At 34.8% G+C, this 22,687-nt stretch overlaps 1 protein-coding gene across 1 annotated transcript; it reads right to left on the bottom strand.

Moving 5' to 3' along the window:
- Positions 1-3,564: 3,564 nt before the first annotated feature.
- LOC142337269 (protein phosphatase 3 catalytic subunit alpha-like) lies at positions 3,565-22,613 on the bottom strand. Its single transcript, XM_075386429.1, has 7 exons — positions 22,133-22,613; positions 16,210-16,437; positions 15,085-15,241; positions 11,615-11,786; positions 11,010-11,135; positions 10,232-10,373; positions 3,565-4,228 (listed from the first exon to the last, which is right to left on the bottom strand). The coding sequence occupies exons 1-7, from the start codon at positions 22,581-22,583 to the stop codon at positions 4,041-4,043; spliced, it is 1,464 nt and encodes a 487-aa protein (XP_075242544.1). The 5' UTR covers positions 22,584-22,613; the 3' UTR covers positions 3,565-4,040.
- Between the last annotated feature and the right edge of the window lie 74 nt (positions 22,614-22,687).

Here is a 22,687-nt window from a genome sequence, read left to right as displayed (position 1 = left end):
AAAGAACAGACTTATGAAAAGACTAATGGCGGACCCATGAAAAGACCTTTACTCGACTTTGTTGGTTATGAAATGACTAATGGTGGACCCATGAAAAGACCTGAGCTGGACTTTCCTCGTTATAAAAAGACTTAAGCTCGACCCATAAAAGATATTAGCTGGACTTTAACTAGGAAGCTCGACCGTGTAATTATAGTCAATTTGCCCCCCTCCCCTACTCGAATCTTAAAGTGTTTTCATAAGTCGAGGCCTAGGCCTGGGACAATTTTTTGCCTTTGCGAAATCTGTGAGCAAATCCCTAAAGCAGTACCAAAAATTGAGTTATTTCTGCACTAACAATAAACAAAACAAAATCAGAAAATGACTGCGTTGTACTGTTGATCGGTACTCATCCAATTGGAACTAAATGATTAACTGATAATCAATGCTTTCAATTATAGTTATTGATGTATGAATTTTATTTTAGCAATGGTTATTCTGAACAAACTTGATTGTTAACTTGTGAGAACTGAAAAAATATAACGAAGGCTGGTTATGGTTCACGAAATTGCAAATTGAAAGTCAAACGTGCAAGAACTTGTGAGTTGATTAGGGAGTTGATTAGGGAGTTAAGATTTTGGAAGGTGACTGTTTATTTTGGCAAAAAATTAGCAAATCGGAGGGAAAACTTGTTTCATTTAAAAGTAATAAATTATTTATTTGGCCGATAAAAACTTGGAAGGTGGGAAAAAAATTTTAAAGAGAAAATTGAAGTTCGCCAGCTAAATCGACAGAGTTCTGAGCTGAATATCCTCTTTTTTTTCAAATATTTTTATTGACATGATGTGGTATTTTCGAGAATCTTTTTCATCGAAGCGTTTAGTGGTAAGAGCTTACAAGTTGACAGGCAAAAACTTACAGGTTGGATATCAATTTGGAAGCTGTTGGCCGAAAAAGTGGAAAAGCGATGTTTCGCTTTGTAAGCCCAAGTATGAAAGATGCCTGTTCTTACCAGTAAACCATCTTTACTCGACCAGGTAAACATTTCTTGTTATAACTAATTTTTTTTGTTCTTTTGGAAATATGAGCCGAAAATGTCAATAATTGAGGCTGAAACGAATTATGCATGCGTTTTTTGACCAACCTCTTTATTTTGTTGGTGCAAAAGATGCAAGTGTGCTACCGAATATTGCAAAAATTTTGAAAGTTCCTTTAAGATGAAAACAATAAGCTCAGATTTTCATAAGTCAGTTTTTAGATGGGCATCCCAGTAGCACAAGGTTCAGATGGCTGAACAACAATTCTTAGCATTTTGGTCCAACACAACGAGGCAGAATACAATATTATTATACAGAGCTACTCCATAGGCGGACGAACTTGAATTTTAAGTGAATTATCATTTTTGTGACTTTGTTAGTTGACTCGGCAATGAATCGTTGGCCATGGTCAGAACAGGACATATTATCTACCAGAGATCAGTTTTTTTATTTACACCCGTACCTATCACTCAGTCAGCATCAGAATTGAATTGCAACGTTTTCAGAATAATTCTACATTTCAGTACCGATTCAGAATGTTTTCTGAATAGTTTCAGCATTGATTATGAACCTCTGTGAATCAGAGCAAAATTCAGAATCTATGACCTCTGAAATTCTTTGATTCGGAAAAAAGAACACACGCAAACAAAAATTACGATCGGTTATTTAATCATTATTTAAACGCTTTTTTGAAATTGAACATATTTTTCGTACAAACATACTTAAACTAAAACAATTTTGTGGCTCAGAACCGTTTTTAATGTACCTGATTGAACACAATGTTCGAAGAACTGCTACACAGTTAGAGCAGAAAAGCAGTTCATCATAAAACTGATTGTTATTGAGCGAGATTCCCAGATTGATCAATTACTAGTTTCAGGTATTTCGGGGTTGCTTCACAGTTTTAATAAAATCTCGCTTATTACCACATCAAATTGAGCCTCTATAGTCTAACGTTGTTGAAATTGAATTGTTTTGGCTCGGGTAGGGCACTTCAATTTCTAAAATGTCTTGATCAACAGAGTAATTAAAGATAAAGGAGGAAATAAAAAAAATGTCGTTTCTGACAAAATTCTTTGTTCAACAGTTTCCTTACTTAGATATTTTTCAGGTTGTCTGGACCCCTGCTATCTGAGATACGTCTTTCGCGTACTTTTTGGGTATTTTTTGAGCCGGCCTTTAACGGATGTTTGCTAACGCCTCCAAACGTACATAGCCCTTCTTTTTGGCACCCACCAAAATCTAAATTAACGCAAATCGTAAAAACGCTTTTTGAGTTTCATAGCAACGAGTATGTCTAGGTTGACTGAAAGCATTTTTTAAATAGCTCTAAGAAAGTGTCCATCCGGTTTACACCAAACATGATATAATACAAGTTTTTTTTATTCTAGCATTATATGCTAAAAATTTTTGTTGAAGCAAAAATACTTTGAAAAACTTTCTGATACTTGAACCAATAAAATGTTGAAAATTTGATGCCTTTTCTATTTGTATGCCCAACGCCTTGGTTTTCATGACATCTGTATTCTTTACAAATAAGATTGTTACAACATTTATGTTACATGGCGTTGAGTATGCGTTGATACTATTGAAAACTGCTGAAATCAAATTAACTATATATTTAACTTAATATTAGGCTTCAACCCCCCTCCCCTCTTATAGTAGCTAAAATTTAATATCGCTAGTACAATAATAATAATTTGTTCCTGTGTAATCGCAGCGGAACAGCATTAGGCCACAACTGCCTGTTCTCAGCTGCCATTTTTCTAATTATTTCCCACATTTCAGACTGTTCTTTTTATGAGCATCATTGCTCTTTTTGTGGTGACGATGGCCACTTTTTTGCGTCTAAAATTTTAACGTGTAGCCATCATTGCAGACAACCTTGGTCAGTCTATGGTCAACCTGAAGCTATGGTTAAGTAAGAGCTCATCCTTACGCAGACAGCTTCACGGAGGCAGAGTATTGAACTCTCAATCTTTGGCGTGTGAATCACACACTTTACATCTCGGCTATCACGACACTGAGTATAAACGCTAAATTAAGGGAAATCAGCGCAAAGAGTTGAGCTTTGAATGAATATATGTCAGATCAATGCTAAATAAACTCTAATTTGTGTATGATGATTGGTAAGTGTTAAAAATAAAATGTATGTAAGATCAACGCTAAATTAAACGCTAAAATATGTAAGCTGAGCGATTAAAGTTAAGACGTGAATTTATCTAAAATCAACACTGAATAACGTAATATCACTCCGGACCTTAGTCCCAGGATATTTCAGAACAGAATATTCACATTCAAATACTAACTGCAAAACTCAGCTCTAAATCATTACACATGCACTACATTTTTAGGTTTTCATGAGCATGGCAATTTCGGAAAATTTTTCTAAATCGTGAAGTTGTATTTGACAGATTAGAACTTGTTTTTTACCATGATCAGACAAAATTCATGTTAAATTGAAATTTTGCTTGTACCAAAAAAACCGGGCATGACGAAATCGCATGAAAAGTGTATCACAAGATGTAAGGATAGGTTTACCCGGCACCAGTTACCGTCCAGCTTTGACAAACAACTGTTGTATTCACAACTTTTGTTCACGAGGGAGGGGGGGGGGGTGTTGGCGTAGAGTGGGGGAGGAGGGTTGGTAATAAATATGTGTTCAATATACCGCGAAAAAATCACAGCAAATTCAGAGAAACTGGGTTTTCATGATTTTTTACTCTGATCATTGTAATTTTTACATGATCATGATACTTGCAGATTAAAATACAGAATAGAAATGAGTATAATTCAGCGCGGAAAAAAATAAATGATGACCTCAGTACGGGATCACAATCACCGCAATCTAACTCAAGAAATGTTAGTTTCGCTACTTTCTCGAATAATTGAATTATTGTTATTGAATTGTTGTATTTCAATTAATCGAGAAATGGGAACATTTCACGGCGTGTTTTTAATGATCTCAATAGCCACTTTCTAAGACATATAATGACCGAAGTATTAGTTTTTGTTGTTGGTGGACTACATATCCGTGTCAGGGATGCTTGGGGAGAAGGATTTTCCTTTGCGTCTTCCTTTACGTTTCTTAGAGGGCATCTGCTCGTTGTCTGAGTCCAGCTTCTTGGCTAGTTTGAAACCCAGCTGTCCATCATTTGAGAGTGCGTTCTCTTCCGCCTCTGAGAGTGTCTTCGAGGAGCCTTCTGACAGACCTGAAGGAGAAGCAAATAGGAAAACATGGACACACGTGTTAGGAGTATAGGGACACGGCTAGTGCATATTATGGGGGGGGGGCTTTGAAATTTCAAGTTTCTAGAAATTCTTTCTTAGCTTGAACTTAATTGATTTGGTTTGAATTTTCAAAGTGTCCCCCCCCCCCCCCTGTGTCCCAATACTACTCGTGTTTAAGGGACAGAGCTGTCAACCAATAAGATTAGGGAATGCGAACTTTCTCAATGCTGCGATTAGCTAGTTGCAAAAATTTGATAATTAAACACGTTTGCTTATTTCCTTAGCGCCATATTGCACATTAGCGCCATATTGCGCAACAAATTTTTTTCGAATTGAAGAAGTGAAAGAGACCAAATGGTACACTTTATATGGCAGGGGCGCTAGTTCGTAAGGTGTAGAAATGGAATTTCTATTTTTTTAAGATATCTTAAAAAAATTAAGAGAACTTAAGAAAATATAGCAAAGTACTAACCTTGGGTTATTTCTCAGAAGTTTTGAATTAAATTATGATGAAAGAATATTAGCTTAGTAAGTTATAAGCGGTTTTTTGAACAAATATCGATTTTGATTAGTAATGATAGTTCCGACTTTGTCTAAACTGAACGGATTTAGAACCTTTGCAGAAATTTAAGATTTCTCAGCTCAAATTAGAGGTTACTTTCCAAATTAGGGATAAAATTAATTCAGCCATATGATTTTTTTGGGATTTTTTTGCATAAGATTAGTTGATAAAAAAATCGGACTTGATTATAACTCTATTATTTACTTTGCTGAGTAAATTTACAGCTTGATTTTTGTAGATTTTCAGAGCTTCTTTTCAAAATAAATTTTAGAAGTGAAGTCTCTGTTTTCTGTTGGTAAGACAGAGAGTTCGTTGTTAGATTTCGGCCTGTTTTTGATATAGTTTCTAGAAATTCTTTCTCAGCTTGAACTTAATTGATTTGGTTTGTATATTCGAAGTGCCCCCCCCCCCCTTGTGTCCCTATACTACTCGTGTTTAATAAGGGACAGAGCTGTCAACCAATAAGATAAGGGAATGCGAACTTTCTCAATGCTGCGATTGGCTAGTTGCAAAAATTTGATAATTAAACACGTTTGCTTGTTTCCTTAGCGCCATATGGCACATTAGCGCCATATTGCGCAGCAAGTTTTTTTTGCTATATCAAAAACTATATCAAAAATTTCAAGTTTCTAGAAATTCCTTCTCAGCTTGAACTTAATTGATTTGGTTTGAAGTTTGAATATTCGAAGTGCCCCCCCCCTTTGTGTCCCTATGCTACTCGTGTTTGTTAAGGGATAGAGCTATCAACCAATAAGATTAAAGAATGCGAACTTTCTCAATGCTGCGATTGGCTAGTTGCAAAAATTTGATAATTAAACACGTTTGCTTGTTTCCTTAGCGCCATATTGCACATTAGCGCCATATTGCGCAACAAATTTTTTTCAAATTGAAGAACTGAAAGAGAACAAATGGTTCACTTTATATGGCAGGGGCGCTAATTCGTAAGGTGTAGAAATGGAATTTTAATTTTAAGATATCTTTAAAAAATTAAGAGAACTTATGAAATTATAGCAAAGTACTAACCTTGGGTTATTTCTCAGAAGTTTTGAATTAAATTATGATGAAAGAATATTAGCTTAGTAAGTTATAAGCGGTTTACTGAACAAATATCGATTTTGATTAGTAATGATAGTTCCGACTTTGTCTAAACTGAATTGATTTAGAACCTTTATTGAAATTTAAGATTTCTCAGCTAAGATTAGAGGTTACTTGCCAAAATGGGGATAAAATTAATTCAGCCATATGATTTTTTTGGGACTTTTTTGCATAAGGTTAGTTGATAAAAAAATCGGACTTGATTATATCTGTATTATTTACTTTGCGGAGTAAATATAGTGCTAGATTTTTGTAGATTTTCAGAGCTTCTTAACAAAATTAGTTTTAGAGTTGAAGTCTCTGTTTTCTGTGGTTAAGACAGAGAGTTCGTTGTTGGATTTCGGCTTGTTTTCGCAGTAGGCATAACTATTAGAATTTAGTTAGTGTAAGTTAACTTTTTCCAAGTCTAGGATTGTTCCCGTTTTTCTTCATAAATTAGTTAGGGTAGAAGATCTTCAAGGGAATTGAAGTCACCTAGAGGGCTAACTTTGAGAAAAAAACAATACTTAAGATTTATTTTCAAAACTTGTTGGAATTTAGAGGCTAAGGCCCCCGAACCACATCAGTTGAATTTCAAACTCTTTATTGGTGACCACAGAGTTATCTTTTACTGTTTAAGATTTCTCCCAACTAAGCGTTAAATCGTTAATTTTTTATTTTCTCCTTCTTTAACAATTGAATGAATGCAAGTTTTATCATAGCAAGAGCCTTTATTCCTTGTTTATATCAGTCGTTGATTAATATATTTAGTTAACTGCGCGGAAGAGTGATAGATGTCCGGGCACGGTTGTCGAAATGGCGAATCTTTGACCGCTTTTGTTATGAACGTTTGAACATTTGATTTTTTCACATTTAATTTATTTAAAAAAAGGACTGCAGAAAATTTAATACCGAGAAACGTTTGTTGTGGAGATAGATATTAATATTTGTTTTAAATAAAAGGAGAAGATTCAAGACTTTCGTTTCTTCGTACTCCTGGTAGAAGTCTTCTGTTGGGCAAGCCATTAAACCCCTTTGTTGTTATAGATAAAACTCCTCAAAACCATGTCAATCTCTATGCTCAACATCAGGCAGCATCAGGGAGAAACACTCATGAACTGGGCAGACAGAGCGCATCCGACTTGTGTACGTGACAACCCTTTGGTTCCACAGGCAAAGCTGAAAAGATTGGCTAACTGGATTTTTACAGAGGGACTGCTCTATAGGCAGATCACCAAAGAGTTGAGGCGATAGACATACGTGGGTCTTGCTGTTACTGTGGGCAAGGTTTTATACTTGAGGTTTAACATTTCCGCGTGCGCGTGCGGGCGACCTGAGAAATGGCAAAGCAAACAGAGTTGGAAGAAGTACCCCTGAACCCAGAATTTGACTTCCATTTTTGGATTTGATTCTTTCTTGGCAGCAAAAGATGCGGTGGGCGAAAGAGCATCCGATCAGGGGACAGAAAGTGATAATCGGCGACCAGCAGTCGCAGTCAAGAGCTCAGGTGATCTGCGAACGAAGTGGTCAGGAAAGACACTACAGATATCGAAGATTGAGAAACTCGAGGTAACTTACTGAACTTCTGTATGCAACGAGCCATGATATTGAGACCAAGGACTCGCTAGAACTTCACAACTGTTCTACTTGTAATTATATTGTGCCTTCATATTGTTAAGGTAATTCTTTTAGTTTTTTTTACTAATAACCATTCAGAAGAATAGTCAAGTCCGAGTGGATGTTGTAGAAATGAAATTTCTTTCTTAAGATACCTTAAAAGAATTAAGAAAACTTTATAAATTATAGCAAAGTACTAACTTTGGGTTACTTCTCAGAAATTTTGGATTAAATTACGATGAAAGAATATTAGCTCAGTAAGTTATCAGCGGTTTATTGAATAAACATTGATTTTGATTAGTAATGATAGTTCTGACTTTGTCTAGCCTGAGCGGATTTAGAACCTTTAATGAAACTTAAGATTTCTCAGCTCAAATCGGAGGTTACTTACCAAATTGGGGATAAAATTAATTCAACCATGTGATTTTTTTGGGACTTTTTCGCATAAGATTAGTTGACAAAAAAATCGGACTTGATTATATCTCTATTATTTATTTTTGTTGGAGTAAATATACCGCTTGATTTTTGTAGATTTTCAGAGCTTCTTTTTATTTTATTTTTGTATGTGAAGTCTCTCCTTTCTGTTGGTAAGACAGAGAGTTCATAGTTTGACTTCGACTTGTTTTTGATATAATTTTCTCAGTTTGCATAAGTACTAGAAGTTAGCTGGTGTAAGTTAACTTTTTCTAAGTAAACGTTTCTGCCCGGTTTTCTTTATAAGTTAGTTAGGGCAGAAGGTTTTTAAGAGAATTAAAGTCGCCTAGAGGGATAACTTAGAGAAATACATTAATTAGGATTTATCTTCAAAATTTGGTGAAATTTAGAGGCTAAGGCCCCCGAACCACCTTAGCTGAAATTTAAATCCTACATAAGGCCAATAATTAAGAAGAATTGAGGTGGAATTGAGGTGGACATTTTTTCGGCCAGAGTTAGCCCATTCGGTTCCATCGTATATTTAGGCTGTGTAAGTGTATTTGAATCTCATTCTCAGACGGTTGCTCCAGTATAAATTCAGCATAACTTTAATTTTTGTTCTGGTTTTACCTTGGAAAGTCTAAACATAGCCGGCAGATTGCCGGAATAGCTCAGAAAGAATAGACCTGCGTGCCATATAATAGAGATAGAAACAGATACAGACCTAAATTGAAAAAAAAATCGACGCCGCTCAAAAAACTAGGCTAAAAAACATTCAGCGATAAATCAATAAAGGTTTTAAAAATTCTTTCTACAGAAGCCTCTTATTAGGAACTTTTACTGCACATATGATTTCCTTTGACCTTAAACAAATTCAAATTAAACCTAAGTTTTAAACTGCAAAAGTCATTTTGTTGAGTGAGGTAAGTCACGTATGATCAAAATCTAATCACGCAAATAACCTAAAAACTTTCGCTAAAGCGAGTGAGAAATGACGTCACGCGCGCAAATGCCGTTAGTGAGAGGAAGAAGTCATTCAGAAAATTTGACTTTTTCAGCTTTGCTGTGTGAACAAATGTAAAACGAAAAAAGAGCGTCAGACGACGAAACAAAAAACATAGCAGGACAAGTCCTGACGTACAATTCAAAGAATTTTCATTGACTAAAAAAACTAGACCTAAAACGGACTATGAATGGATTGGAAAAACCATTTAGAAAAAAATCCGATCCAAAAAATCGAAAAAAGAGAATAAATCAAAGTGAAATTGCCGCATGTGAACAAAAAACCACTAGCGAGAAAGCGAATTTTTCTTCAAACACCATTTTCTCACTCTACTTTAAATTTAGAGCGAAAAAATTTCACGCCGCAAAACCACTCGCTTTTTCGCTCCATTTCCTGTTTCGGCGTGACCAAAATCACCACTCCAATTTGACTTCAAAAATCATGAAAATGTGTGAACAGATCTTAAAAAAAAGACAGCGCCCCAATACAATTCAAATTCTTTGAATTGTAAAAAACCAAGAGCACCGCAATATAGCTACGCTCAGCTTACAGCTTCGCAGCTATAATAAATGACTTGAACATAGTACTGTTCAGAGTAAAATTACGGAATTGGAATACTTTGATTCAGTATTGATTTACTATGCGACTTTGATCCGGGAAGAAGTCAGCTTCATAATTAGAAAAAGTTGAATGTTATTATTTTTTGCCATTTCGGCTAATTAACTGAAAGATTCCCTGAAGAATTTAGATCTATCGAATATGTAATAAAGCTATCATTCGGAATCGACTGAAAAGTGGACAAATCTCCATTGAAATATAGGCGCTATGATTTGTTGCTTAACAAACAACTGAAAAAGAAACACTTTTTCATTTTTCACTTTCGACATGTTTTCGCCTGCAAATGTAGACCTTTTTGAGTTTGCTTAATTTGAAAGGAATATTTCAGAGGGTTCGTTGTCAGAATTGCAAAAAACCTAGGAATAATTTTGAGCATATAAGCTATACGAAGCATTGGAAATGAGAAATATTATTGATTCTTCACTTTTTGGCAATATCCTGTCAAGGATTGATTCTCTTTTAGAAAAGTTTCACTGATACCGCTTTTGAACCCCTCCGCAAAAGATGCCAGTTCGCCAAAATTAAGCCACAAACTCACATTAGGTGCTTAACCTGGAAATAATTTTCGAGGGTTGGATTAAAAAAAATATTGCATACTTGACTGCGGTTTGAATAGCTTATACAGGGAAGAGGGGAGTGGTAATGTTACACAAGAGGCTAGTAGTATTCTACAATTGATCTTTTGGGGCTATGTACCCTTTAGTTTGATAGCGAGGTCATTGCTCTCTGCCATTTGGTCGTAGTACTTCTGCATCTTGCCCACGGCCTTCACTTTATCAAGAAGCATTTCCTTATTGTGGATGTCACTGTCTCTCGAGTCCATCTTGGACAACTCCTCCTGGTTGAAACAGATTCCGTTAATTAAAGAGATATTGAAATCAGAAATCGAAGTTGAACAATTCAAGACTTTTGATTTCGTTCAGTCACAATTTGCAGTTAAGTTGACACAGGTTTCAGTTTAGTTAAAGTGAGTTAATGTTTGAGTGAATCAAAATAACAATATTTGAGTATTTTCGACTTACTCTTCTCGTATATATGGCTCAAGTGCATTTGGCGAAAACAATTTTGGATATTACGCGAAAACAATTTTGGTCCTCATTAGGCAAAAATTTTGGACTTGGACTTTTTGGAAACTTTGTGGCGAACACCAAGTTCCAAAGGGACACTTCAAAACCCACTTGACATTATCAAGTAGTTACGTGTCCTTACATCCGTCTTCCCAAGAGAATGTGTTACAAACAACAGAAAAAGTCTACTTTTTGCATTCTTTTGAGCATATTCACTTTTTCCCAATGCGGCAGCTTTTCTCATACTATCGCCCAATGGCTTATCGTCTATGCCCAATAGATAATTTCCGAAAAATTTTTGCCTAATGTCGACAAATTATTTTTTTGTCTTATATCCAACGCCCAGTTTTATATTTGTGTGACCAACTAATGTGTACTTGCGCACTTGAATAGTGTGGTAATCTGACCTCTGTGCAGACTTGTATGATTGTGTAGAGGATGTTGGTGATCATTTTGCCTGCAAAGGGAAGAGACCACGACAGTCCATTCATGAAGTTGGGCAGCCAGTACGGGTGGTACGAATGGGTGAAGGTCTGTATAGCAAGAAAACAGTTCAGATCAAGATCTAAGAAAAAATAAATCAGTATCAGACCAGAGAACAGGTAATCTGCAGAGAGCTTAATTTTGAGCTAATTTGAACAAAATTGAGCTATATGGAAGATGAATGCTGTCGACGATGAATTAACTCTAAATGCCACATTATAATCACCGACACCGTTACCGTCGACAGAGTTTGGCGACAGGACAAAGACAATTCATTATTACTAATTTGTATAATCGTTCCTTTGGCGCGTTCCTTTTTAAATATTAAAATACGTTTCCTAGAATTATAGAGGTAAACTGAACCAAGTGGTCCTTTTATTTGGCAGGACGATGACTCCTAATGCCATTTTTTTGGTTCAAATGTTCAAATCTTTCCCTTATTCGAAAATTTTAACCCTTATCACACTAGCTTAAGTCAATTTGTTTAAGATTCAGTTTCAGTTGTTTTCAATTGCGGGATTTTTGTAACCTTCATGTTGAGTTGTTTTTTCTCGTCGTAGCAAAGGATAACGGCTTTGTTCTTGTAGTTGTCACAGTAATTGGGAGCAGAGAAGATGGTGATGAGAGAGGGGAACTTAGACCTGCTGCTGCTCCTGTGCATCTGGTACCCCATGTCTTTAGCCTCGTGACCTCTGATTATGCTATCACACACAACAGACGTCCAATTTATGATATATATCGAATATTGGGCCGCAGTTCAGTTTGACATGTTAAAATGTCATATTAACTTCGTAACACTTTGTGTTGAATTACATAAACATTGACGGCAGATTGTCGAAATACTTGCGAAAAATCAAGACTTGCGTGTCGTATAAAGAGATAAAAATAGATAAATTTATAAATTCAAAAATTTATTCACGCCACTCAAAAGGTATGATAAACAATCAGCGGTAACTTAATACAAATTGTTAAATCTTATTCCGCAGAACGTTTTTATTAGGGACCTTATAACACAAATGAGTTCATTTGACCTTAAAATAATTCAATTTCAACTGAAGTTTTAAAGTGCAAAAGTAATTTTATTGGCTCTGGAAAGTCACGTATGATCAAATTCTAATCAGGCAAGTGATCTAACATCTTTTACTAGAGGAGAGAGTGAGAAATTACGTCACGCACGCAAATGGTGCCAGTGAGAGGAAAAATCATTCTGAAAATTTGGCTTTTTCAGCTTTGCTGTGTGAATAAATGTAAAACGAAAAAAGAGCGTCAGATGACGGAACAAGAAAAAACAGCAGCACAAGTTCTGAAATACAATTCAAAGTAAATTTATTGACTAATCAAAAATTTAGACATAAAATGGACAATGTTTAGAGTAGGAGAATCAAAAAACAAAAATTTGAATCCAAAAAATCGAAAAAAACTACATTAAAACTGGAGCAACAAAATATTGCGCCGCAATACCACTCGCAATTTTGCTCCAATTCCTGGTTCGGCATGACCAAAACCATCACTGCAATTTGACTTCAAAAATCATTTAAATGTGTGAACAGATCATAAAAGAGGACAACTCCTCAATAGAACTCAAGTTCTTTGAATTTTAAAAAACATAGCAGACTAAGTGCTGAAACAATTCAAAGAATTTTCTTTGACTAAACAAAAAATAGTCTTACAATGGAATATGAAAATAGCAACCGTTGTCCCGCTTAGCGTACAAAAAATAAGAGATAGAAACTGACAAAAAATTCCTAAGTGTCATTTTTTTTTTCAAAATTTTGGTGTGAAAATTCTGCATTTTCGGTTAGAATCTAAAATTGTGCTTTATAGGGGTTCTAAACTGAACGCTATTAAGCATTATACTAATGCCAGCTTGCAATCGCTATAACGAACTTTGGTAATGCAATGCACTATGACTTAATAGCCAAGCTTTATATGCTTATCCTGTTTCTTTCAATCTATTGATTTTACTCTTTTGCCTTTGATCGTATTCACTACATTGCTTAATTTAATGCGTGAAAAAATTAAAATCCATTCCCGAACCAGGTGATGTAAGTCAGCAGTCAAACGTGGAAATCGTGACCTATGTAAAACTAAAAAAGTGATCAAAAGGTAGGGTGAATTTAAATAAAGGACAGCGCCTAAATAATAGCCGTTGGGAGGCTGACGGCGGTTATTAAAAACGGTATTTGTCAAAGTTTAATTGCTGCAGGTGAAAAAAAACCACACGCAAGAAAAAGAATTTTTTTCAAACGCACTTTTCTCTGCGTTTGAACAAAAATCAAAATTAAATTTTGCATCAAAATTAAGGTGAAACTAATTTCACGACTCAAAACCGCTCGCTATTTTGGCGTGACCAAAATCGTCGCTAAAATTGGATTTAAAAAATCATGAAAATAAATGAACAGATCTTTAAAAAAAACACAAGAATATAGCTCCACTCAGCTTACAGCTTCGCAGCTAGAAAAATCACCCATGAAAGTTAAAATTTGAATTTTATTTAGTCTCTTTGAAATAGTTTCATCAGGGACCTACGGTAATTTTCTTCTTTCCTAAAAGAATACTTCACAACCGTCAGCTCTTGTGCAAGTGGTTTTTCATGCAACTCTAGGTAGGAACTGTTCTTGTCACCTTCAACATGGTAGACTATTTAGTGTCAGAATGTATATTGTAATTTTTCGTTAGTTCATTGAATTCTCCGAGCAGAAGGAAAATTTGTCATCAGCTGCTTTCGAGCTGATTAGTATTACTGACCAAAAATCAATGACAAAGCTGGAATTTAAAAATGACAAATTTCAAAACACTTGATAAAGTCTCCCTGCAAGTTCAACTTTGCAAAAGTTTGTAAATCATTTTGTTATTAAATGTTTTTTTTTACAAACAGTTGTATTTCTTAACCGGATCCATTTGAGATGCGAGATATCTCAATATAAGAGGACAGTACAAAAAATGAAACAACATTTTGAGCATTGATGAGAAATTCAGGTAACATTAATGACACTGTAATGTCTCGAAATCAACTCAAAAGCGTTTTATAGAAAACGGAAAAAAAATATTTCCACGTTGATTTATAAAATTTGGAAAGATCAATTCATGTGAAGAAAAGACGGAAAAGATTGCTATTTTGAAGATCCTTTCGAGGGTCTGATTGTCATGACCGTAAGGACAAGGTTCTTCCGAAAGAAGTTAATCTCGCAAGAGTAAGATCTTATAAGATTAACTTCGTGTTGCAAGAATCTTGCAGGGTCTTACAAGAAAAACTTTTGTTTTCAAGCAGTCAGCAATTGATTGCAATTCAAGCGAAATTTTTAAATGGAAGCTAGTTTAGTCACGCGAAAAAATATTTTTCTTACGAAAGATTAAATTAAAACCTGTAGTTTAGATGCACATCAAGAGCACCATTTCACTGAAATTTTGTCGCCTTATAGGTCAAATTATCAAAATTACCCCAGAGTCCCCAAAAACGTGAGTGAAAGGGGTACTGTGGTGAATTACACCCTCCCATGCAAAAAATACCCCTCAAAACTATATAAGAGTAGGAATGGAGGGCAATTGTTTACTTTAATTTAACCGCAATGCCCCCATCTTGAATCTTTTCTACAAATTTGAGTGGAACTATCTATAAATTCTCCCGAGTATCCCGCTAATCTTATACATCTTTTGAGATTATTAATTAGACACAGGCCACCGTGAATCATGTATTAAAAAAAAAATTTGAGCCGAGGGGAGGTGAATGACATATTCAATATGCTTCATATTCAATTGATCACTAAAATTAATTGCTGGGCCATTCTTGAGCCCAATAAATGTTTTAATATTTTGATAATTTTTGCAACTGTATTTGACGCAGCTCGGGCAAAAGTTTACCAAATTCAACGCTTTCGCTTCTAAAAGTTGAAAACTTTCGGGGACGCAATACTTATTTTGCGAAACTTTTGCATCATTTCCCGATTAAACCTACACTTTCATTATGATGTAAGTTAGCAGCGGTCATAAAAATAATACCTGAGAAGTTTGTTTGTTTCGAGGAAATCACAGACTGCCTTGTATGTGTAGTAGAAAGAGATCTTCCTTGCATCATTGTGGGTGAAGTGTTCATCTGTTTCGTCCTTATCAAAGTCCTTGATCGGATCAGACCACAGAAGGTCCGCCATTGCGTCACCTAAGCAATTGTTGTTAGAACTGTGTGCGATACTCACCTTTCGTAACCCGATTTGCCCATCATAAAACATTATTTGAGTTTTAAAAAAGCAACGTATATGGTTTTCTTGATTTCATACTTCTGCATGTATGATTTATTTCGTTTTCTGAAAACTCTAATAACCTTAAAATTGTTTACTACTTCTTGATATACCTGCAAGGATCATGTTTTTTTAGTTTCATTGAAGAAACATATGTGTTCTCTTTCGTTTCTTTCAAGGATCGTAAATAATGTTCAGGGTTTATTTCAAACGATAGATTTTCCTTGGTTTTATGCTAGGATCGTACCTACAGGAAATACGCTATGATTTGTATGACATCATGCGAGACGTAGGAAAGGGTATTTCGCGTTTAGCATTGACTACCTAGAAATTTCGCTTCCTGATCATCGGTTATTTTCTCATTCCCTAAATAGGTTCTGATCAAAGTAAGTATTTAATTTTCAACAATTTTTGAATCGGCAATTTTCAACTGTATGTGAGCGAATTCAGATCTGATTCAAGTTTTATTAGAACTCATTTCAATCTGGATCCCTGCCTCTTTAGGTTTAGCCCACTCCTTTACCACCTGCTATAATAAAAATAACTAAATACCTCAAGATGAGGTCTGTGACCGAACACAGGTGTTGGCCAGACCGACTTGGGTCGCGGACAGGGGGTCCGGTGCCACCACACTCAGTGGTCTGGAAATAAATTTGGTAGCGCCGTCCGTCTGGCCAATAGAAAATTTTCGTCTGTTTGATTCGGCCAAATGCCCATGGGCAAATACCTGTTTTGGGTCCCCGACCTCAACCTTGACTCCTCATCACTAACCAATTACAACTATCTAGGAGATTTTCGTTTTCCCTTTCAATTTTAAGCTGTGCTGCTTCATTGTATTCAATCAAAAGCTTTATAATTCTCCACCAACTGGTATATTAACGTATATAACCTTTTCTGTTAGGTTCCTGGAACCTGTTGATCCTTCGGACATCCTCGATGGTCTTGACTCTGGGACTGAGTCCTCCGTGGACACAGAAGAACTGTTTGTTCACAATCGCAGCCAACGGAAGACAATCGAACATTTCCATCACCTGGTTATACACTCCTTCCGTGTACTTAACCACGCACTCTTTTTTAAATGTGAAGTAGTCTGTCAAGTGGCGGCATTCGTGATTTCCTGAAGCACAAAAAGGTCTTAATATTTGTGATAATATATACAATATGCCGTTTTTCTCAATGGCGATTAACATTTATTACGGATGCACGCTTTCTATTTGTACCAAATCGATATAGAGGAATTTTATTTAGAACAATTTTTATTCGAAATCACGGAAAAAACGTCGAGAACGTATGATAATTTTATCAGATGTTTTACAAGTTTTGCTGCCAAGTTAATATAAAATAACCGGCCAACTTGTAAGTTCATACGATTTAAGCATTCAACTAAGATATTGCAAGTTTAATATTCTACGCGCGGGAAATCGCATCACACTGTAAACGTTTTTCTGTTGAAAAATTTAATTTGCCAATTGAAACATGTACATTCTAGTAGAAATTAGCCAGAGTGAAGGAGAATAACGGAAAAACTGTAGATATGTGTGTGTTACATATTTCAACGACACGTATTTGAAAAATTGGGATTAAAATTTGTTAATTGCGGCAAAGAAGTCAAGTCTAAGAGAACAGCTAAAACTAATTTAGAACCAGAGTAAACCTGAAACAATAAAAAAGTTTTCTTCCGTTTTGGTCTGTTGTAGATGGAGAAGATTAGTCAGAAATGGAAGTGACGCAGTAAAAAGTGCTGAATGAGCAAACAAAAGTCATTTGAGACTTTCAGTTCTCTTTTTAAAAAGTTTTTAAATTTATGGCTTCTAATATGCAACTTCTCCTCGTCTACATTTGGAATTTAAAAAAAGATAGTACACCAATGAAAAGCAATGCCAACAAAATTTGACTGAAATGAACTAATAAAAAGCTTGCAATTTGCAAATTAACTCTCCGAAATTCAAGCTCTTGTAAGATAAACATTGGTCAAAGAAATATCTCTACTCTCAGAAGTTGAAGTTAACAATCCCATTTAAGAATTTTGTGCTTTCTTGCAAGTTAACCATGCAAACTCACTCCAACTAAAAAGCCTACGGTAAGCAGTTCAGTCAAAAAGGCTAATGAAACTGATTTTCAACCACAAAAGTTTGCATTGTATAAGAAAAAAGGTAGAAAAAAGCAATTCATCTTTAATTGCAAAAGTTTCAAGAATCTGCATTGTTATTCACTCGAATGAAAATATTTATTATAATTAGTATACATGTGTTACGTTTTTCTCCACAGTTCTCTATGAAAGAAAATATTTGCAATAGTAAATCATTGATATGAAAACTGCAAGAATTCTTATAAGGCAAAGGAAAAATTGTTTTTTTTTCAATAAAAAATTCCAGTATTGTTTGCGGTATTTTAAATTTGAAACAGAAAAAATGCAATAACTTTGCGTTCTTTACACCAAAATTTTTCTACAAGCTCATTTTTATTCTTTTTGAGTTTGAACATAGACAAACAAGAGAAAGGCCGAAGTTATTTTAACTTTTAAGGCAACGCGTGCTGAATTTTATTTAGTTTCAAATAAGGATATTGTATAATTTCAAACTGACCGTACCCGAATTCCCAGAGCAATTCTATTCTGAAAACCAAGAAACCGTACATGATAACGCTATGCACTCCATGGTCTATATATTTGAGCTTAAACACTCTGTTATGAGGGTTCTCGTTGCAAAACAATATTATTATTTTTTTTAATTTTCAAAATTATTTTCTTCATGAAAGATAGCCAAAAATCTTAACTAAACAAGAAAACCAACAAAAAACAGGCAATAAAACTGTTTTTTTTATTAAGACTGAGCAACAGAAACGCAAAAAAACAGCAAAAAAGGTTACAGCTCCATAAAAACACAAAAACCTTTAAACCACCCTTAGCTGTTATGAAAATCAAAAGTTTTAGAGTCAGTGAACGTGCTGGTTAATTTTGGGCGACTATTTAGTTCAAATAATGCATCACTAGCTACAGACGTGACGTTGTTTTATAGAACTTAATTGAAATGATAATAAAAAAGCACAAAAAATTCTGACAAAATATGCACAACAAACATATTTTGTCATAGTACAGAAATCTCTAGTTAAGAATTTCATCCGTTAATGAGGTTTCTTTATGCATCATTAGCAGCAGTTGAAAACTGCCCTTATTGACACACCAATTGATTAAAAAATAAAGAGAACAACAAATGCAGGGAATTATCGATAGTTCACTAATATTTAACTTTTGCCTCATTAGCAACCGATAACACCCACTCTAAAAAAATAAACAATAAGAAAACTGAATTTTTTAAACCAATATAAAACATAAAATATGCGCTATTATGTTTTTGACAATAATTGATTTCAAGGTCATAAAATGTCACCTGCTGCTTCAGGATTTCAAGCAATTCTAAACCAGCGCAACTTGAGTACATGATTACCCCAAGTCACAAAAAAACTGACTCTCAATTACCATAAATTTGTTTAAAAACGTGACTGAAATACCTGCATTAATTTGTCTTCTCATTGGAATCACAAAGTCGAAAAGTTTGAAAAGATTTTAAAAAAATGGAGCCAGAGGATTCCGGGAACGATTCAAAGTAAACTGTATTTTACAACTTAGCTAAACGATAACTTATAAAAGAAACTCTTAAGCTCATGATACAATTCAATTTGAGACAGCAAACAAAGGACACTAATTATAAGGGCAAAAGCATGTTATGAACGCAATTCCTCGTCAATTTTTCATTTACTGCTACACCAGAATTTTTGTTTTTTCTACCTGTTAGAATATAATTGTGTTCAACAAATGATTAATAAAAGGTGGCAAAATATGAAAATGATCTGAGAAAAAGGAGAAAAACCAAGGAAAAAGAAAAAAACTAATGCACAACATCTAAATAACCCGCTCCTATTAAAAAAATTTAGATGTATTTTATCCTTAAATAATAAATAACCTTGCAGTTGTGTGATACAAAAATTGCAAGTTCTCAATAACTGGTTTCAAAATAACTGAGAAAAAAATTTTCGCTCACTCATTCTGAAACAGACGACACCCGAGCCTAACCAAAACACATCGAACATGAGAAATATTCCAAAAAACTACAGAACTATTTAAGTTGTTTGATAGTAAAGTTTGCTGTGAAAAGAATATTTTTAGTCACAAAACTTTTAAAAACCACACTAAATAAAGAATTGGACCTGCAAATTTATTTTGGAAGCAAAAAAAAAGAATTATATAGGCAAAGTAACTCAATGACACAAATTTTCAAATTTGCTTACTTTTAACTTACTTTTGTCAACTATAACAAGTTTAAAATAAAATTAACGAATTCAAAAGACTATGAAAGCTAACAAGAAAAACATTTTTTTCAACGAAAAACTTTCCAAGATCCTCAGACAAAAAGCGTACAAAATCCGCTAAAAAGCGTCTACAACGGCGAAATCACTAAACAGATCAAGATCAGAGCAGAGGAAAGCATAGTGTATAATTGATGTGGTCATGCTTTCACAACAGCTTTTCAGTCTCTTTCAAAGATGCCACATGAACACCAAAATTTCTCTGATCTTCTGCTCTTCAAATTGTTTGACCGTTTAACAAAAACAACGAATTGTCACGTGCGACATTGACTTTTAGAATATGTTTTAAATACACCCCTAAAAATATTGAAAAATACTCTGCACCAAAAATTCTACTCGAGTTGTAAAAAAGCAACAACGTCCCACGAGAACACAAATATCTTGCTACTGAAAACCTAATGTAAAGGCTAATAAGAACTCATTTAACTCATGATGTTTTATGATTGACACATTTTCTGAAATTTTTTGCTCTTATATCAATTTTGATGCTGTAATGGCTTCATTTGCTGCTTCTGTAACTCACTATTTGTTTTCCAAAGCCTTGAATCAAATAAATCTTTTTGCATTTTTTGCACAACTGAAAAATAATACAAAAAGTTTTCTATGTTCAACTTGTTGACAAAAGTAAACGCACACACGCATAGATTTCAACCTACGTAAAGTGCCTGTAATTGAAGTCATTTTAAAATAGATTGCTCTCTTTAGTTTCCTTTGATTTTGATATGAATCGACGCATGAGCATCAGAATTTTTGTATCAAAATTCAGTTCACTTGAAAATACTATTTAGCGAAAAAGTTCAGATAGAAAGTTTTCTTATTCTGCCAGTATCATTTTATTGAATCTCTTGTGAATTCTGTTGATTTGGTTGCTGCCATCGTCGTTTTCAGGAATATTTGCATTATGAATTTTAAGATTTTCTGAACAAGTGAAACATATTTTACGTGGGACTCAGTTTACTGCTACCTGCGGAAAATTGTCCATATTCCATCTGCATTTTCTTGGTGAATCATCTTGTCAGTTTAAACGAATTTATAATGAAGATATAATAAAGTTCTGATGAGTACGCTTCGATTGATATGAAAATCAAAACAAACTATCATATGTAGTCTATTTAAAATCGAGTTTAAAACCAGGTACTTTACCATGTAAAATTGCTTTTTGAGCGCTTATTTTTGTAAAGAAGTGTAGCTAAAAAACCTTTTTGACCACTTTATAGATCGGAAAATATGTATGATGGATGACCTGGACCGCCGCCAAGTTTTACCTATTTGTTTTTGAGTTTTCGCATATTTTTCGTGAGATTTGACTAAAACTCTGAACACAAAAGACGCTTCTCGACTAATGACAAATTCTCGTAGTGCCTCCCAGGTCGAATAAAAACCGGAAAAATATGTAAGATAAGCGGTGAAATATTGTTGTTTTTTCACCGCAAGTTTCGTACAAAATTTTGCGGTGAAATGCAGTGAAATTATGTAATTTCTCCGCTGTAGTAATTGGTGAACTTACAAAAGTTCACCGCATTTCACTGCCTTTACAAGGGCCTCTTACTTGCTGGATATAATGCACTTCTGCTTCCATTGTGCCATCGCACATTAACTTCTAGCTTTTTGTTATTTGAATATAAATCAAATTCACTCTACCTTCTGTAAAACATGCGCGGTGAATTTTTGTAAGATTTGGGATTTTTAGCGGTGAAATTACATATTTTATGCAGTGAAAAGTGGTGATTTTTTGTAAGTTCACCGCTTACTTTAGTGGCAAAATTACATAAATTCACCGCTTAGCAAATAGTGTTAAAAAGATGTAAGATTAAGGGGTATTTTTAGGGGGGACTTGAATCTAACAAATCCTCCTCTACTCCCCAATAATTTCAGCGCATTCATTGCTGATCTGACACAATTTTAAGCGGTGAATTTATGTAAGTTCACCACTAAGTTAAGCGGTGAATTTATGTAATTTCATCTCAATCACCGCTTATCTCACATAATTTGGACGCTTTTTTCAGAGCGTTGAATTTATGTAAATTCACCGCTAAAATCAGCGATGAAGTTACGTAATTTCATCGCTACCAGGCGATAAAGTTTTTTTCACCGCATTCACCGCCTGATTTATGTAATTTCACCGCTTTCGCCGCTTATCTCACAAAATTTCCTGCATTCATCGCTTATCTTAACATAATTTTGCGTTGAATGGCTGTGACACCTCGACCCGGGCTTATCCAGAGTCACGTAACCTGAAGGTATCTCGGATTTTGAGAAAAAATCAATTGCTTATTCATTTCATCTCTTTATATAAGTTTGTAATTGAATTGTAATCTCATGGTTTCCAAAAATGCGCAATTTTTTCCTCATTTCATCTTGAACTTTATAGTCTGTGTTTTTTCGTTGCCATATCTTAAGTCCTTCAAATCTTTTTGTTTATGGTTTTTTTGTATTCGGAACTTTACCTCTCAAAAGGAATATTCTTTTTGGGAACGCTATCTTCAAACTACAAAGTAGCAACACGCATTCAATGCCAAACATTCCCCTATCAACATAGTCACCCAGGAATAGATACTGCTGCTTGTCAGAATGTCCAACTGGACCTCCAATTTCAAACAGCCGCAATAAATCATAAAACTGTCCATGTATATCTCCGCAAATAGTCACTGGCGATGTTATATGCAGAACCGTGTCCTCTTTTTGCAGAATTTTCTGGGCCATAAATAATATCTTCATCACACATTTTTCATGCAGCCGGCCTTCATTTTTAAGATGGCTTCTGATTTTTTCAAGGTTTGGGATTGACTTGTCGTCAAAAACGTCGGAAACTGTCAACCGGTTCCTGGGAAGAGGTCTTGGAGTCGGTTGTTGAGTACTTTTTGTTGTTCTGCCAGTCGCTGTTGAAGGTCGTTCCATGTTTTCAATTTACGCTCATAAATGATCACATAAAACTTACTTTCACAGAATTTGATCACAATTTGATCAGAACGTCAAATGCGTGAACAATTCTAAATTTATGA

This window comes from Convolutriloba macropyga, chromosome 3 (genome assembly GCF_964194025.1).
Source record: "Convolutriloba macropyga chromosome 3, txConMacr16.3, whole genome shotgun sequence".
In the NCBI taxonomy this organism is placed as follows: Eukaryota; Metazoa; Xenacoelomorpha; order Acoela; family Convolutidae; genus Convolutriloba; species Convolutriloba macropyga.
Note: the sequence above shows the minus strand (reverse complement) of the source record. Positions and strands in the feature narration are given on the sequence as shown.